Below are 14,883 nucleotides of genomic sequence, written 5' to 3' on the forward strand. Positions count from 1 at the left end.
AAGCAAGCCGTCGGCGGCTTACATAAAATGTGTTGCAGTAAGACGGCAGGTCTATATTGGCCGCATGTGCTTGGGCACCAAAGCATTCAGGAGCTTCTGGTTACAAGCCTTTTAAGGGGCCACAGGCCCCCCCCCCCCCCCCCACGTACCCCTTGTTGCTATTCTTAGGCTTGTTGCTTGCAGCCAGCCTGAAGGCCACCAGTGCATCCACATTGTTCATATTTAAATCCATATTATAATCACCCCCCCAAAAAAGACTCAATTGTGTTGTTTTGATGGTAAAATTAATATTAGGTGAGGTTGGGGTGTGGTCTGTCTCTTCTTGTGTGTATTTGTTTGTCCTGACAGCGCCTGAACACACCCCCTAGCAGCCCCCCCACCCCCTCCCGCAACTGCGCGTCCAGGCCCTTGACGTGAGGATCAGCGGCAGAGGTCCGAAGCGGGGGGTGCTGCACACGACACCAGCAGGATAGCAGGGCCAACGAGGAGAGCCAGGACTCCCAAAAACCAGGCAAGCGAGCACTTCCAGAAGCCGACATGAGCACGTACACGGTGACGCTGAACGGCCCGGCGCCGTGGGGCTTCCGGCTGCAGGGCGGGAAGGACTTCAACATGCCCCTCACCATCTCCAGGGTAAGAGCGCCGTGAGAAGAATACTGATGAAAACAACATAACACGGCAGGAAGATGACAACGGAGGACTGATTTTGTGCACTTTGACCCCTTGTCTGTGCTTGTGGATGTGTTCTGTCATTTTGCAATCCACAGCTCAAAATAGTCCAATTTTTTTTTTTTAAATCGAATCACATCATAAAGATTCCAGTCGAATCAAAAATTGGAATTGATAAACCCAGTGAATCAAATAGTGACAACAACAGAATCCACTGCTATGAAATCAAACCGATTGGAATTAGAGACCATCCCAAAAGAGTTGATCGCTTGGAGAGAAAATTAGTGACGTAAGTAAATATTACACCTCAGCTCTGTTTACATTTCTATGCGGGTGCACCCCACAGTTTATGGATACCAAACTGTGTAAGCACATGTGGAAGGCAACCGATGTTGGACCCACATGGTTATCATTGATAACCAAAACATTTTTATAATAAATTAAAGTAAATGAAAAGCGCATTTTACTAATTATAGTAAACATGTCCTTCATTTTTGTCTTTGTGGATTAATATCATACATTCGGGATTCATTTGAAATGTTTTTATTTTAGTATTGGGGAGGTCTTTGGTCCTTGGCAGGCACTTTGGTTTATTTACAGCTTCCCCTTTAAATAGCGAGGTGGGCATGGGGCGGGGGGGGGCTCTCACCTATCCCGGGGCCTTTTGGCTCCTCGATAAGTGGAAAAGTTTGCATGTAAATTCCCCGAATGACGGCACGTGTATTGTTCCCTGATCCGGTCTGGTATTTCGGGTTCCCGTCTCGATGGAGATAAAAAGAGGCGCCATTGATGCAACATTGACCGGCCTAGGCGGCTCCCGTTTCAGACCCGCTTTTGCCAACTTCTAAGAAAAGAAAGCCGAGAGCGAGAGAGAATGCCTTGTTCGCATCTTGTTAGCCAACTTGAGGCCAATGACATTTTACAACTCGACTCAATTTTATTTATAGAACGCTTCAAAACCAACCTGTAATAGTTAGAGCCACCTCAGATTGTGTTTGTCTGTAGTGCTCAAAAGTCTTCACGCAAAAAACTAAAGAAATTGAAGTATTCTAAGAAAAAAATAATAATAATGTCAATATTATTAAGCTGATCATGTAAAATGTTGACGCAAGAAGGAAGTCAGATTGCGGAACGTAAACAGAAACTTCAGACGAGTGAATGTCAGTGACAGGTGCGGATGCGCGCACGTGCATGTGCGCGTGCTCGTGTGTGCCTCTGCATCGGGTCACTCGTCGGCAGGCATCAACAGCTTGGCATATTTTTAACTCTTTTTAACGAGTTGACTGTAAATTTAGACCTGATGCTGTATGTAGCAGTCGTGTCTTAAAGGGCCAGCAAGTCAATCAAAACACAAACCCAAAGCATTCTTGACTTTGCCACACTTGTTTGACAGATAATGCCCGGCAGCAAGGCGTCGGGTGGCAGCTTGGCGCAGGGTGACATCATCTCGGCCATCGACGGCATCAGCACTGATGGCCTGACGCACTTGGAGGCCCAGAACAAGATCAAGTTGGCCACCAGCAGACTCGTGCTCAGCATGCAGAAGTAAGCAAACACACGCCTTTATTAAAAAAATATTAATTATAATAAATGTATTTTTGAATGATCAGGTCGAGACGTCCTGCACCCGTCCCCATAGCCACCCCCAGAATGGACTCCCCCATGCCTGTCATCCCCCACCAGAAGGTACGGACACACTGCTGTTATTTTTATGACGCATACAAACCAGCGTTATTCGCCTTATAGCTCGTGTTGCATTTTGCTGCCCTCTTGTGATATGTTTTTGAAGTGTGGCTGCTTGAATTTTAACAATGAGGGGGAATAAAACCACATTTGGCCTCATGGATAAAGTGGTTCCATCAATTTCACAAACAATTTTTCAAAAGTCTAAGAGCTTTGAGAGATGACTAAATGACTAAAACCAGTTTCATTGGTGCAAAATAAAAAATGTGTAGGCACATAACATTGTGGCTGACTAGTTCCCCTCTGCAATTTTAGAGAATTTCAGTTGACATTGTTTGCCAGATAGCGATGACGTATACTCGGCTTTGATTCATTCATAACTGGAAATCTGTTGCGAAAGCTCATGCGATTGCGGAAGGCCATTTTTGATTGGCTTTTTTCTTTTATTTGAATTGTGGCAGACGGTCAGCCACTTCTGAAAACTATTCTGCAGTGCTAAGGTATGGCAGCGTTAGTAAAAGAGGGTCAGGAAATGAATGATGCTTGCCATTTCGGGGTTGGCCGTTGCCACGGCAACCTTCAAAAGCATCTTCAAGGTTGCTCTGCATCCTGAGCTGTCTTTGCCTCCTAGCCTCCGCCGATAAGTCAGGTGTCACGGGCATGTGCCGGCCGGACCTGACGCCGAGGCCTCGTTGGACCGCGTCAGCTGTCCGACATGCTGGCGGAATGTTCTGAGCCTGTCGCACATTATCTGCTGCGAGTGCAGATAGGGTGTCCCGGACTGTGTGTGAGATAGGTACACTCATGACATAAGTGGATCAGGTGGTACGTGTTGGTCCAGGTATTTGAAGCTCGTCCAGGCTATTTATGGCCTTCTCTGTCCATGTCATCTGAAAGAGAACCCCTTGCTCTTGTCGCTCACACTCGGGGTTGTCAGAGGGGAGGTTCCATCTGCATGTGTGTGTTGGCGACAATGATGATGATGATGATGGAGGTTACGGCCATTGGAGAGTTTCCTAGCAGCGTACATTGTGCCATTGTTGTGAGCACATGATGTCACCAGTGTCTCTAATTTCTCTTCCTTTGTGTGTTTTGTATGATGTAGGTCATCGCCAACACACCTGCAAAGTCAGTATCCGTTCTTGCGTAACTGTGCATGAAGTGTGCAGTGCGAGTGATGCTGTAAAAAGGTGACTTGCGTAACGAGCGCCCCGTGTCTTTTTGCGGGACAGCCTGGAGTACACTCCCAGATTCAACCCGATCGCCCTGAAAGACTCGGCCCTGTCCACCCACAAGCCCATCGAAGTGCGCGGCCCCGGCGGCAAGGCCACCATCGTGCACGCGCAGTACAACACGCCCATCAGCATGTACTCGCAGGATGCCATCATGGATGCTATCGCCGGGCAGTCGCAGGCCAAAGGTCACGAAGGGTGAGCTCGCCATACCCGCCCCATCCCACCCCTCGCCGAAGTCGTCACTATGTGTGGTTTCGCCCACTTTGCTCTTGCTCATTTCATCCCTCCCTCGCTCCTCATCCTCCCCGCCGCCGCCTGGTCGTGACCTCAGTGAGGAGGCGGGATCTTCCCTGGCGTGAGTACCACCCATCCTGCATCATGATAACACTTAAAAGGGGACATTTTATAATTGCGCTTTTTTGTTTTAAATCCTGCAGACGCGTTATACATTGGGGGGCTACACTGTCCGGCTCCATACATTGCTGCTTGCTCCTACACCTGCTTGTCTCCAAAGTGCAAATACTTTTTGTGTGTGTGTCTGTGTGTGTGTCAGCGGGGTGCTGCCCATGAAGGACCCAGTGGTGGACTGCGCCTCGCCCGTGTATCAGGCGGTCATCAGGCCCACTGACAACTCACTGGACTTGTCCGAGTGGGCTCGCCGCGCCGCCAACCTGCAGTCCAAAAGCTTCAAGATGCTGGCGCACATCACTGGAACCGAATACAGTCAGTCGCCACTCTTTAGGCAACTATTTGAGAAGGACTGCCCTAAAAAGAATACAACTTGATAACTTCATTGAAACCACATGATTGCATCTGTGTAGTGTAAATGCGTGTTCATGCACCATCTTAACGAATCCTCTTGTCTGCCCAAAAAGTGCAAGATCCAGATGAGGAAGCTCTGCAGAAGTCGAGGTAAACCCAACTTTCAGGAGTGGGCGGATTACCCACACCCCATTTCGACCCACCACCACCACCTGTTTTGCAAACTCGATCGCTTACTTGTTTTGCCCCCGCTCCAACATGACCTCTGGCCACATCCCACAGAGAGAAGTTTGAGTCGGAGATGCGAGGTCCTCGTTTCGCCAAGCTGAGGAAATGGCACCACGGATTGTCTGCACAAATCCTCAACGTACAGAACTGAAGTCAACATGGAGGACCCGGAAAGCAAGCAAGCAAGCAAGGAAAGAAAGAAAGAAAGGGACACGGAGCAACTAAAAAAACACACAGCAAATCAATGAATAAGCCAACGCTGGAGAAACGTGAGATCTTGTCGCTTGTAGACCAGTAGAATATGCAAGTGTTTAGTGTGAGAGATAGACTGAATACCGCATATACTGCAAACAGTATATATAGCTTAGGTACAGTAAATATATGTACGTGTGTGTGTCATGAGTCTGCTGCTGAGATCTGCATATTGTGTTTCCCCTGTGCTCCAGAGAAGTGTACAAAAATAACACACATACGTTCAGTCCTCATTTGCAAACGTGACGAGATGTTTGGACATGCGCACAAAGGCAGTTATGTAACAATGCACTCAAAAGCACGCTCATGTCAATGTGAATACATAAATGATTTCCTTAAAATGACATCTCGAATATAATTTGCAATAATATTGTGGAGTGTTGTGCTTTTTATTCCCACAGAAAAAACCCCACTTAACTCCATAGGTGTCACAGTGTCCCTGAGGCAAAAGGGTCACCTGGTGGTTTTACAATGCATTACAGCACAAACGTCTTCAGCTTGTTTGACTTCCAGAAATAGGAACTCAGTGGACATAAATATGAGTCCGTGTCTGGAGTGAGTGAGTAAAAGTCCAAATGACATGCATATGACATGGGTGGAGAAGATAGTTCCTAACCATTTGTGAATGAACGGAAGACGAAAATGATGAAAGATGTCACCAAAGTTTGAATCCATCGAAGCAGAGTGAAGAATTATTTCTCCAAATCAGGTTGAAGTTGGTTGTCAACAGGTTGATGTCAAAGAGTGTCGCGAAAGAGTGACATTTGGAAGGTCAAACTGAAAAAGGTCATTAGGATTGGCAAACGTCACATCCGACATGCATTTCTCAAGTAGAGCAATGCCGAACCCAAGACTGCGGGTGCCCGTCTATGCGCCCAGCTGCTCGGCCATCCATTGGTGCTTCGAAATAACTTCGTTCTATGGCTCCACTTGTCCTCAGCACTGCAAACTTGTGCAGGTCCACCATATGAAGTAAATGATGGGATTTTTTTTACCTTATCTAATAGGTATCAAGTAGGGGTGTAACGATTCATCGATACACATCGATTAATCGATATAATGCTCTACGATTTGTTGGCATCGATGCTAAACGTAAACATCGATCTATATCGCCTGTTTTTGACCTCTGACATTAGACGCGACTTTATTTTGAAATCCAGTTCATTGTTGCTTGCTTCCTCTTTCCGGGAGCAGTGCGCGACGTGTTGTGTTGTGAGCAGAGCAGGCACGTGAAAGGGGAGACGACGACTACGCGGCTCCTGGGCTGGTGCTATGGCTAGTGTCTGTCCAAGAAGACGAGGAAATTCGCTCCCCTTTGGGCTTCAAGTCATTCGTTTGGAAGCACTTTGTAATTTCCTAAATAAAGAGTTTGCAGTACCTTGTTGATTTTGCGTATGAATTGTTATAAATCAGGATATTGTTCTATATCGATCGTAGAGCACTATATCGTGATGTATCGTGAATGAATCACAGCAGGCTTTAAGATGTCGGCAAATATCGTATCGTGATTCTTTGTATCGATATGATATCGTATCGTTACAAAACCCGTGATTTACACCCCTAGTTTGTAACCCTAACCTTGATTTAAAACCCTAGTCGGAAACCCTAACCCTAGCTTGAAACCCTAATTAGCAATGGAAAAACTCCTTGGAAACCCTTGTCGGAAACCCTAACCCTAGTTTTGAAAGCCTAGTTAGAAACCCTAATCTTAGAAACCCTAAAAGTAGTTTGAAACCCTCGTTGGAAACCCTAACCTTAGCTTTAAAACCTAGTTTGTAACCCTAAACTTGGTTTAAAACCCTAGTCGGAAACCCTACCCCTTGTTTGAAACTTTAATTAGCGATGGCAAAACTCCATGGAAACCCTGGTCGGAAACCCTAACCCTAGTTTTGAAAGCCTAGTTAGAAACCCTGATCTTAGAAACCATAAAAGTAGTTTGAAACCCTCGTTGGAAACCCTAACCCTAGCATTAAAATCAAGTTTGTAACCCTAACCTTTGTTTAAAACCCTAGTCGGAAACCCTAACCCTAGTTTGAAACCCTAAATAGCAATGGCAAAACTCCTTGGAAACCCTGGTCGGAAACCCTAACCCTCGTTTTGAAAGCCTAGTTAGAAACCCTAATCTTAGAAACTCTAAAAGTATTTTGAAACCCTCGTTGGAAACCCTAACCCTAGCTTTAAAACCTAGTTTGAAACCCTAACCTTGGTTTAAAACCGTAGTCGGAAACCCTGAGCCTAGTTTGAAACCCTAATTAGCGATGGCAAAACTCCTTGTAAACCCTAGTCGGAAACCCTAACCCTAGTTTTGAAAGCCTAGTTAGAAACCCTAACCCTAACCCTAACTCTAGTTTTGAAAGCCTAGTTAGTAACCCTAACCCTAACTCTAACTCTAACCCTAACCCTAACTCTAACCCTAACCCTAACCCTAGTTTTGAAAGCCTAGTTAGAAACCCTAACCCCAACCCTAACCCTAACTTTGGAAACCCTAGTCAAAAACCCTAACCCTCGTTTTGAAAGCCTAGTTAGAAACCCTAATCTTAGAAACTCTAAAAGTATTTTGAAACCCTCGTTGGAAACCCTAACCCTAGCTTTAAAACCTAGTTTGAAACCCTAACCTTGGTTTAAAACCCTAGTCGGAAACCCTGAGCCTAGTTTGAAACCCTAATTAGCGATGGCAAAACTCCTTGTAAACCCTAGTCGGAAACCCTAACCCTAGTTTTGAAAGCCTAGTTAGAAACCCTAACCCTAACCCTAACTCTAGTTTTGAAAGCCTAGTTAGTAACCCTAACCCTAACTCTAACTCTAACCCTAACCCTAACTCTAACCCTAACCCTAACCCTAGTTTTGAAAGCCTAGTTAGAAACCCTAACCCCAACCCTAACCCTAACTTTGGAAACCCTAGTCAAAAACCCTAACCCTCGTTTTGAAAGCCTAGTTAGAAACCCTAATCTTAGAAACCCTAAAAGTAGTTTGAAACCCTCGTTGTAAACCCTAACCCTAGCTTTAAAACCTAGTTTGAAACCCTAACCTTGGTTTAAAACCCTAGTCGGAAACCCTGAGCCTAGTTTGAAACCCTAATTAGCGATGGCAAAACTCCTTGGAAACCCTAGTCGGAAACCCTAACCCTAGTTTTGAAAGCCTAGTTAGAAACCCTAACCCTAACCCTAACTCTAGTTTTGAAAGCCTAGTTAGTAACCCTAACCCTAACTCTAACTCTAACCCTAACCCTAACTCTAACCCTAACCCTAACCCTAGTTTTGAAAGCCTAGTTAGAAACCCTAACCCCAACCCTAACCCTAACTTTGGAAACCCTAGTCAAAAACCCTAACCCTCGTTTTGAAAGCCTAGTTAGAAACCCTAATCTTAGAAACCCTAAAAGTAGTTTGAAACCCTCGTTGTAAACCCTAACCCTAGCTTTAAAACCTAGTTTGAAACCCTAACCTTGGTTAAAAACCCTAGTCGGAAACCCTGAGCCTAGTTTGAAACCCTAATTAGCAATGGCAAAACTCCTTGGAAACCCTAGTCGGAAACCCTAACCCTAGTTTTGAAAGCCTAGTTAGAAACCCTAACCCTAACCCTAACTCTAGTTTTGAAAGCCTAGTTAGTAACCCTAACCCTAACTCTAACTCTAACCCTAACCCTAACTCTAACCCTAACCCTAACCCTAACCCTAGTTTTGAAAGCCTAGTTAGAAACCCTAACCCCAACCCTAACCCTAACTTTGGAAACCCTAGTCAAAAACCCTAACCCTCGTTTTGAAAGCCTAGTTAGAAACCCTAATCTTAGAAACCCTAAAAGTAGTTTGAAACCCTCGTTGTAAACCCTAACCCTAGCTTTAAAACCTAGTTTGAAACCCTAACCTTGGTTTAAAACCCTAGTCGGAAACCCTGAGCCTAGTTTGAAACCCTAATTAGCGATGGCAAAACTCCTTGGAAACCCTAGTCGGAAACCCTAACCCTAGTTTTGAAAGCCTAGTTAGAAACCCTAACCCTAACCCTAACTCTAGTTTTGAAAGCCTAGTTAGTAACCCTAACCCTAACTCTAACTCTAACCCTAACCCTAACCCTAACCCTAACCCTAACCCTAACCCTAACCCTAACTCTAACCCTAACCCTAACCCTAGTTTTGAAAGCCTAGTTAGAAACCCTAACCCCAACCCTAACCCTAACTTTGGAAACCCTAGTCAAAAACCCTAACCCTCGTTTTGAAAGTCTAGTTAGAAACCCTAATCTTAGAAACCCTAAAAGTAGTTTGAAACCCTCGTTGTAAACCCTAACCCTAGCTTTAAAACCTAGTTTGAAACCCTAACCTTGGTTTAAAACCCTAGTCGGAAACCCTGAGCCTAGTTTGAAACCCTAATTAGCGATGGCAAAACTCCTTGGAAACCCTAGTCGGAAACCCTAACCCTAGTTTTGAAAGCCTAGTTAGAAACCCTAACCCTAACCCTAACTCTAGTTTTGAAAGCCTAGTTAGTAACCCTAACCCTAACTCTAACTCTAACCCTAACCCTAACCCTAACCCTAACTCTAACCCTAACCCTAACCCTAGTTTTGAAAGCCTAGTTAGAAACCCTAACCCCAACCCTAACCCTAACTTTGGAAACCCTAGTCAAAAACCCTAACCCTCGTTTTGAAAGTCTAGTTAGAAACCCTAATCTTAGAAACCCTAAAAGTAGTTTGAAACCCTCGTTGTAAACCCTAACCCTAGCTTTAAAACCTAGTTTGAAACCCTAACCTTGGTTTAAAACCCTAGTCGGAAACCCTGAGCCTAGTTTGAAACCCTAATTAGCAATGGCAAAACTCCTTGGAAACCCTAGTCGGAAACCCTAACCCTAGTTTTGAAAGCCTAGTTAGAAACCCTAACCCTAACCCTAACTCTAGTTTTGAAAGCCTAGTTAGTAACCCTAACCCTAACTCTAACTCTAACCCTAACCCTAACTCTAACCCTAACCCTAACCCTAGTTTTGAAAGCCTAGTTAGAAACCCTAACCCTAACCCTAACTTTGGAAACCCTAGTCAAAAACCCTAACCCTCGTTTTGAAAGCCTAGTTAGAAACCCTAATCTTAGAAACCCTAAAAGTAGTTTGAAACCCTCGTTGTAAACCCTAACCCTAGCTTTAAAACCTAGTTTGAAACCCTAACCTTGGTTTAAAACCCTAGTCGGAAACCCTGAGCCTAGTTTGAAACCCTAATTAGCAATGGCAAAACTCCTTGGAAACCCTAGTCGGAAACCCTAACCCTAGTTTTGAAAGCCTAGTTAGAAACCCTAACCCTAACCCTAACTCTAGTTTTGAAAGCCTAGTTAGTAACCCTAACCCTAACTCTAACTCTAACCCTAACCCTAACCCTAACTCTAACCCTAACCCTAACCCTAGTTTTGAAAGCCTAGTTAGAAACCCTAACCCCAACCCTAACCCTAACTTTGGAAACCCTAGTCAAAAACCCTAACCCTCGTTTTGAAAGCCTAGTTAGAAACCCTAATCTTAGAAACCCTAAAAGTAGTTTGAAACCCTCGTTGTAAACCCTAACCCTAGCTTTAAAACCTAGTTTGAAACCCTAACCTTGGTTTAAAACCCTAGTCGGAAACCCTGAGCCTAGTTTGAAACCCTAATTAGCGATGGCAAAACTCCTTGGAAACCCTAGTCGGAAACCCTAACCCTAGTTTTGAAAGCCTAGTTAGAAACCCTAACCCTAACCCTAGTTTTGAAAGCCTAGTTAGTAACCCTAACCCTAGTTTTGAAAGCATAGTTAGTAACCCTAACCCTAACCCTAACTCTAACTCTAACTCTAACTCTAACTCTAACTTTAACTCTAACCCTAACTCTAACCTTAACCCTAACCCTAGTTTTGAAAGCCTAGTTAGAAACCCTAACCTCAACCCTAATCCTAACCCTAAATTTGGAAACCCTAGTCGAAAACCCTAACCCTAATTTTGAAAGCCTAGTTAGAAACCCCAATCTTAGAAACCCTAAAAGTAGTTTGAAACCCTCGTTGGACGATATGATATCGTATCGTTACAAAACCCGCGATTTACACCCCTAGTATCATGCATACGAGCAGGTGTTTTTGAACAGCCTAGAAAAGTAAATAACAAAAAAGAAAAAAAACTTGCTAAAAAGTTACTACTGCCTTATTGTTGAGAGAAGCGCGCAATGCAATGCAGATAGTGCTGCGGGGAGAAGTTTGACAAGCGTTAATACATTTGTACTAAGCACATATCGCAGAGGTGGGGAGCCGAACCCTGCTACCTCGCCGTAAAACAAAACGAAGAAGAAAATGACGTCACTTCCCCTTCGCGAACGAGTCAACAAGTGAACTGCCTTCCTCCCCCCCGTGCATCAACGGATCAGTCAGGGAAGGTGTTGCGTCTCCCTCCTGGCGTGAACTATGGAAGCCAGAATGTCGATTTACGATTTGCCAAGGAAAGAAACAACCACCACTTCTTTTATGCACGTTTTCTCCAAGCTAACGGCTAACTTTATTGCATGAAGGGATGCGCCGTTTTGCAACAACGGGGAGATTATGCTTCTCTTTGGGTAATCTTGATTTGATAACACTCATAGTAGTTTTAAATAACGTGTATGCATATATACGCCTAAATATTGTTATCCAATATATCTACTGCAATTTCACATTAGATTGCTGGCTTGAAATGTACTTTTATTATTATTGTTTTTTTAAATAAACATGTTAAAACATGTCTGGTGTTTTATTCCTTGTTTTTATATTCGCCAATAAAAAAAAATGTCAACCTTTTATTCAAACACAATCACATTCGGTATAATAACACCATCAACTACAATCCAACAAATACATTAAAACATCAATGTCGGCATAACGTGTCAACACACTGGCATAGCAGCAACTGTCACTGTCTGTCACTCTGAATCATCGGAAAGGAACCTGTATTTAATGGAGTGTCTGTGTGACGTCACAGATCAACCAGCCAATCACAAAGTGGGGGTGAGGGTGGGTGTGGCACTTGTTTAGGTACACCTAAAAATGTCGGTGTACCTAATGGAGTGTCCGAGTGACGTCACAGGTCAACCAGCCAATCAGAAAGTGCCTTCTTGGGAGCTCGTTAAACACACCTGCGTGAAAAGTTTTAGCTTCTTTCACGTTCTGCAGGAGCTAAAACTTTTCACGCAGGTGCGCTTAACGAGGGTCACTTGGAAAACATGTTGGAACGCGGCCCCGAGGACTGGAGCTTGACACCTGTGACCTTTGACCATGATATTTCCCTAATAAAGTGGCCTGTTATTAGGTACACTTGAAAATGGCGGTGTACCTAATGGAGTGTCTGTGTGATTCCCTCGTTAAGTGCACCTGCGTGAAAACTTTTAGCTCCTGCAGAACGTGAAAGAAGCTAAAACTTTTCACGCAGGTGCGCTTAACGAGGGTCACTTGGAAAACATGTTGGAACGTGGCCCCGAGGACTGGAGCTTGACACCTGTGACCTTTGACCATGATATTTCCCTAATAAAGTGGCCTGTTATTAGGTACACTTGAAAATGGCGGTGTACCTAATGGAGTGTCTGTGTGATTCCCTCGTTAAGTGCACCTGCGTGAAAACTTTTAGCTCCTGCAGCACGTGAAAGAAGCTAAAAGTTTTCACGCAGGTGCGCTTAACGAGGGTCACTTGGAAAACATGTTGGAACGTGGCCCCGAGGACTAGAGCTTGACACCTGTGACCTTTGACCATGATATTTCCCTAATAAAGTGACCTGTTATTAGGTACACTTGAAAATGGCGGTGTACCTAATGGAGTGTCCGTGTGATTCCCTCGTTAAGTGCACCTGCGTGAAAAGTTTTAGCTCCTGCGGAACGTGAAAGAAGCTAAAAGTTTTCACGCAGGTGCGCTTAACGAGGGTCACTTGGAAAACATGTTGCAACGCGGCCCGAGGACTAGAGCTTGACACCTGTGACCTTTGACCATGATATTTCCCTAATAAAGTGGCCTGTGATTAGGTACACTTGAAAATGGCGGTGTACCTAATGGAGTGTCCGTGTGATTCCCTCGTTAAGTGCACCTGCGTGAAAACTTTTAGCTCCTGCAGAACGTGAAAGAAGCTAAAAGTTTTCACGCACCTGCACTTAACGAGGGTCACTTGGAAAACATGTTGGAACGTGGCCCCGAGGACTGGAGCTTGACACCTGACCTTTGACCATGATATTTCCCTAATAAAGTGGCCTGTGATTAGGTACACTTGAAAATGGCGGTGTACCTAATGGAGTGTCTGTGTGATTCCCTCGTTAAGTGCACCTGCGTGAAAACTTTTAGCTCCTGCAGAACGTGAAAGAAGCTAAAAGTTTTCACGCACCTGCACTTAACGAGGGTCACTTGGAAAACATGTTGGAACGCGGCCCCGAGGACTGGAGCTTGACACCTGTGACCTTTGACCATGATATTTCCCTAATAAAGTGACCTGTTATTAGGTACACTTGAAAATGGCGGTGTACCTAATGGAGTGTCCGTGTGATTCCCTCGTTAAGTGCACCTGCGTGAAAACTTTTAGCTCCTGCGGAACGTGAAAGAAGCTAAAACTTTTCACGCAGGTGCGCTTAACGAGGGTCACTTGGAAAACATGTTGGAACGCGGCCCCGAGGACTAGAGCTTGACACCTGTGACCTTTGACCATGATATTTCCCTAATAAAGTGGCCTGTGATTAGGTACACTCTAAAATGGCGGTGTACCTAATGGAGTGTCTGTGTGATTCCCTCGTTAAGCGCACCTGCGTGAAAACTTTTAGCTCCTGCAGAACGTGAAAAAAGCTAAAACTTTTCACGCAGGTGTGTTTAACGAGCTCCCAAGAGGGCACTTTCTGATTGGCTGGTTGATCTGTGACGTCACTCGGACACTCCATTAGGTACACCGACATTTTTAGGTGTACCTAAACAAGTGCCACACCCGCCCTCACCCCCACTTCGTGATTGGCTGGTTGATCTGTGACGTCACACAGACACTCCATTAAATACAGGTTCCTTTCCGATGATTCAGAGTGACAGACAGTGACAGTTGCTGCTATGCCAGTGTGTCGACACGTTATGCCGACATTGATGTTTTAATGTATTTGTTGGATTGTAGTTGATGGTGTTATTATACCGAATGTGATTGTGTTTGAATAAAAGGTTGAAAATTTTTTTTATTGGCGAATATAAAAACAAGGAACACCAGACATGTTTTAACATGTTTATTTAAAAAAACAATAATAATAAAAGTACATTTCAAGCCAGCAATCTAATGTGAAATTGCAGTAGATATATTGGATAACAATATTTAGGCGTATATATGCATACACGTTATTTAAAACTACTATGAGTGTTATCAAATCAAGATTACCCAAAGAGAAGCATAATCTCCCCGTTGTTGCATAACGGCGCATCCCTTCATGCAATAAAGTTAGCCGTTAGCTTGGAGAAAACGTGCATGAAAGAAGTGGTGGTTGTTTCTTTCCTTGGCAAATCGTAAATCGACATTCTGGCTTCCATAGTTCACGCCAGGAGGGAGACGCAACACCTTCCCTGACTGATCCGTTGATGCACGGGGGGGAGGAAGGCAGTCACTCGTTGACTCGTTCGCGAACGGGAAAGTCCGAATTCGTTCACTCACTGATCCGTTCTCGCGATGAACTGGAAATGCAAATCACTCACTCACATGTTCGGTCGTTGGTGAACGGGAAATGCAATTCACGTCAATTTAAACCGATCTTCTTCTCCTGCTTGCCGGACGGCGCTTTGCACGCTAACGCCGCCTGGTGACCCGCCATGACGGCTCTGGTGTACCCTGGAAATTGTTGTTTCAATTTCACACTACAAAAATGAAAAGTGAATTGGCAACCATGCCATCAATGCACAATACAGTACGTCGTTTTTAGGCACCGTGCTGTCGCCTTCCGCTGGTCACTATGTGAAATGCGGGCGGTTACAATTTAGGGAACTGGTTTTCTGTTTGTAAAGATGCGTGAAGCTGTCAAGGTGGAGAAAAATATTTGGAAGACACGTTCTAACGTAATCGCCCAAATGTTCAATTATTCTTTTATATTATTATTTTCAA

At 44.5% G+C, this 14,883-nt stretch overlaps 1 protein-coding gene and 1 long non-coding RNA gene across 3 annotated transcripts; one reads left to right on the top strand and one right to left on the bottom strand.

Moving 5' to 3' along the window:
- Positions 1-380: 380 nt before the first annotated feature.
- ldb3b (LIM domain binding 3b) lies at positions 381-5,199 on the top strand. Of its 2 annotated transcripts, XM_037277696.1 has the most exons (9): positions 381-633; positions 2,063-2,214; positions 2,280-2,355; positions 3,458-3,480; positions 3,585-3,782; positions 3,919-3,942; positions 4,141-4,310; positions 4,463-4,499; positions 4,632-5,199. In XM_037277696.1, exons 1-9 carry the CDS (start codon positions 538-540, stop codon positions 4,726-4,728), a joined length of 873 nt encoding a protein of 290 aa, XP_037133591.1. In that variant the 5' UTR covers positions 381-537; the 3' UTR covers positions 4,729-5,199. The 2 variants fall into 2 exon arrangements, with proteins under 2 accessions (XP_037133591.1, XP_037133593.1); XM_037277698.1 differs by lacking the exon at positions 3,919-3,942.
- Positions 5,200-13,663: 8,464 nt separating this feature from the next.
- Positions 13,664-14,869, bottom strand: LOC119137882. The gene is made up of 3 exons (XR_005101003.1): positions 14,521-14,869; positions 14,347-14,351; positions 13,664-13,679 (listed from the first exon to the last, which is right to left on the bottom strand). It is a non-coding gene; the product is annotated as an uncharacterized LOC119137882 (long non-coding RNA).
- Between the last annotated feature and the right edge of the window lie 14 nt (positions 14,870-14,883).

This window comes from Syngnathus acus, chromosome 19 (assembly GCF_901709675.1).
Source record: "Syngnathus acus chromosome 19, fSynAcu1.2, whole genome shotgun sequence".
NCBI classification, from domain to species: domain Eukaryota; kingdom Metazoa; phylum Chordata; class Actinopteri; order Syngnathiformes; family Syngnathidae; genus Syngnathus; species Syngnathus acus.

Excerpts from the sequence above, each read along its gene's own strand:
- ldb3b (XM_037277696.1), top strand. The coding sequence starts at position 538 with ATGAGCACGTACACGGTGACGCTGAACGGCCCGGCGCCGTGGGGCTTC. Across the intron at positions 634-2,062 it reads TGCCCCTCACCATCTCCAGG|ATAATGCCCGGCAGCAAGGC; the intron begins GTAAGAGCGCCG and ends CTTGTTTGACAG. Across the intron at positions 2,356-3,457 it reads CTGTCATCCCCCACCAGAAG|GTCATCGCCAACACACCTGC; the intron begins GTACGGACACAC and ends TGTATGATGTAG.